At 36.7% G+C, this 3525-nt stretch overlaps 1 protein-coding gene across 1 annotated transcript; it reads left to right on the plus strand.

Moving 5' to 3' along the window:
- Positions 1-1288: 1288 nt before the first annotated feature.
- LOC121863992 (zinc finger MYM-type protein 5-like) lies at positions 1289-2068 on the plus strand (the record flags this gene model as incomplete). Its single annotated transcript, XM_042362869.1, has 1 exon — positions 1289-2068. A coding segment is annotated over one exon (780 nt), but the record flags the coding sequence as incomplete, so codon positions are not given.
- Positions 2069-3525: the final 1457 nt, after the last annotated feature.

The raw sequence follows: 3525 nt of genomic DNA on the forward strand, positions 1-3525 counted from the left end.
GCCACCCAGACAAAAGCCACCCAGACAAAAGCCCCCCAGACGAAAGCCACCCAGACTAAAGCCCCCTACTTTGATCGGGGTGGCTTTTGTCTGACAACAGTAAGGGCTTTCAAAAGTTACGGACATAATTAAATAGTTGAGGGTAAAATATACTGTTCTTCTCTGTGGTTAATTATTGGTTAGGTTAGGGTTAGGTTAAGTTAGGTTAGGTTGGGTTAGGGTTGTCAGACAAAAGCCACCCCGATCAAAGTAGGGGGCTTTTGTCTGGGTGGCTTTCGCCGGGGGGGCTTTTGTCTGGGTGGCTTTCGCCGGGGGGGGGCTTATGTCAGACATCCATTTTCACTGTACTCTGAGTCTGTAATTTTAGATTAAGTTGCTACTTTTTACATTTCCATTGTATTACATTGATACTAGTGTCATTATACCGTGATTTTAGATCAAGCTGTTATTTTTACATTGCTGTGATTTTAATAATTTTAGATGATAATGACACTAGTGAGACAGTGTCATTATACCGTGATTTTAGATCATACTCAATAAAAGATAACGGTGCAGTACAATTGTTTTATGTAACGGATTCCTAACCTAACCTAAAATAATATATATATATATATATATATATATATATATATATATATATATATATATATATATATATATATATATATATATATATATATATATATATATGCATGCAGAAACTTCACATCATGAAGAATAGATGCACAATAACCACTGGAGAAAGGAAAGACAAGCAGCAAGTACTTTCGTTTAATACATCCTCAGGCAGAGGATGTATTAAACCAAAGTACTTGCTGCTTGTCTTTCCTTTCTCCAGTGGTTATTGTGCAGATATATATATATATGCTGAGGAAATGCTATTTAAGAAAAAATGTTTTCCTATGCATATTACTTTTGGAATAGCGTTTTTTTATATTATGCAATGCCGAAATAATAAATAATGTACGTAATACATTTTAAATTTTTTTTTGTAAATTCACAAAAGCATTCTTTTGCTACACAGAGCTTTTTTCTTAATGTGTTATTTGTCAAAAGTGTAGAATTTGTGACTTGTGATATTTAGCTTCATCACTTTTATCTAAAGTTCTCGTCATTTTTTTCAATTTTTTTTATCTTTTAATCTTAAACATGCAGTGTGAATTTATTTCTCGAAAAATTAATGTTTTATACTTCTATCACTCTGTCTGAATCAAATATTAAACAAGAATAAAGGGGCACTCTTAAAATACATCAGTCGTATAGAAACCAAATCATTATCAAATTCAAGGGATTCAAGTTCAACTTCAAGCGATTCGTCAACTTCAACTCCTTCAAGTGATGAAGAACATGAAGAAGAAAATATTCCGGGACCAGCTGTGGACAGAGTGGACATAAAAGATGTTGGCCTATGGCCAAGCAAGATTAGCAATGACACACGGATCTTTCTGGTACGTCAAGGTGCGACTGTGGTTCAAAATCTAGATTCTGATTTTGGTGAAGTAATTCGTGAAGGTGTGTCAACCAAAGGACAAACTAGAAAACTAACACGCGAGTGGTTTTTTCAAACTCTGCCAAATGGTGAAAGAATGTTGAGATCATGGATGGTGTACTCCCCTTCCAAGGAAGCTCTTTACTGCTTTTGTTGCAAACTGTTTTCAGACAGAAGTAACTCAAAATTTAATTCTGAGGATGGATTCAACATATGGTGGAAACTGAATCCTAGAATATCCGAGCACGAATCCAGTGCAGCTCACGTTCGGAATTTCACACAATGGAAGGAGTTGGAAATTAGGATTGCTCGTGGAGCAACAATTGATAAAAAAGAACAAGAAGTTGTTGAAAGCCAAGTGAAAAAGTGGAAGGAAATCCTTTCAAGATTGTTTGATATTATTAGATTCCTAGCTAAACAGAATTTGGCTTTACGAGGCCACCGAGAAGGAATGAATTATGAGAGAAACGAGACTAAAGCAACGGAAAATAGAGGAAATTTTTTAGAGCTAGTTGATTTGTTGGCGAAATATGATCCAGTGCTACGTGAACATCATCTAAGAATCCAGCTAGGAAACAAGTTTGCTACTTCCTATCTGTCTCCTACTATTCAGAACGAGTTTATAGAAATTTTGGGAGAAAACGTAAGAAGCAAAGTCATCAAGCAAGTAAAAGAAGCAAAGTACTTTTCCATGATATTCGACAGCACTCCTGATATTTCACATAAGGATCAAACGAGCCAAGTTTTACGCTATGTTATGATCGATGGAGATAAAGTGAAGGTTGTGGCATCATTTGTCGATTTCATTGAAACAGAAAGTAAAACCGCCGAGAATATTTCAATGATGATTTTGGAAAAATTAGAGAAAGATGGAATTGATATTCAAAATTGTAGAGGGCAAACATATGATAATGCTGCGGTGATAGCTGGTGTTCATACTGGTGTTCAGAAACGTATCAAGGAAATTAATAAAAAAGCAGAATTTGTCGTTTGTACAAATCACTCGCTGAATTTGGCGGGTGTTCATGCAGCTTCTGTTGCTGTGAATTCTGTTACCTTTTTTGGATGTGTGGAACGTTTGTTTGTATTTTTTCCTTCATCAACCCATCGCTGGGATGTTCTAACTTCAGACACAGGTGAAAGTGTCAAGCGCATAATAGAAACTCGGTGGAGTGCGAGGGGAGAAGCTGTAAGTGTTGTAAAGAAACATTTCTCAAAAATCTTAAGTGCCCTAGATAAGTTAACTGGTGAAGAAGAAAATACAGCTACCAGGGCAGATGCTGGTGTTCTGCTTGGTGCGTTGCAATCATTTTCCTTTTTGTGCTTTCTTGGCCTGTGGGGACCCGTCCTTCTAGAAATTAACGACACACAGACTTACCTCCAAACCAAGGGCTTGAACATACAACAATGTGATATAAAACTCAGGGCATTAGAAACATTTCTAGTTGAAAACAGGGACAAGCTAGTGAGTAATGGAGTTAACTATGCCAAAAGAAATTTGCAATGATCTGGGGATAGTCATGGAGCGTCAGCGTCGACCCAAAAAGAAGAAACAAATGTTTGGTGAAGGATCACGAGATGCTGAATTGCCATACGACATTGAATTGAGGAGAGAAATGTTTTCTTCGCTGGACAGAGTGATCGAAGAAATAACTTTGAGATTTCAACAGCTTCATGAACTTGCTGAGAAATATGCCTTCCTTACCCCATTGAATCTTTTGGATAATAAATATGAGTGTCAAATAGATCACGATCACGACGACATTGATAAAGAGGAGTTCCTCGTTGAGAGAAAAAGACTTCAGCATTTTGTTGCTGTTGCTGCTATAACTATTAAAGACAGAATACAGACGTGGAAAGAAGGCCCCCCTTGAACTTTTGCAGTTTATTCAAAAGTATAACCTTGGGAACTCGGTTCCAAATATAGTAATAATGCTGAGGATTTTCCTCACAGTTGCTGTTAGTGTTGCTACCTGTGAGAGGAGTTTTTCGAAACTAAAACTGATCAAGAATTACTTAAGATCTACTATGAGCAC

Source organism: Homarus americanus, unplaced genomic scaffold (genome assembly GCF_018991925.1).
Source record: "Homarus americanus isolate GMGI-L3 unplaced genomic scaffold, GMGI_Hamer_2.0 scaffold5469, whole genome shotgun sequence".
NCBI classification, from domain to species: Eukaryota; Metazoa; Arthropoda; class Malacostraca; order Decapoda; family Nephropidae; genus Homarus; species Homarus americanus.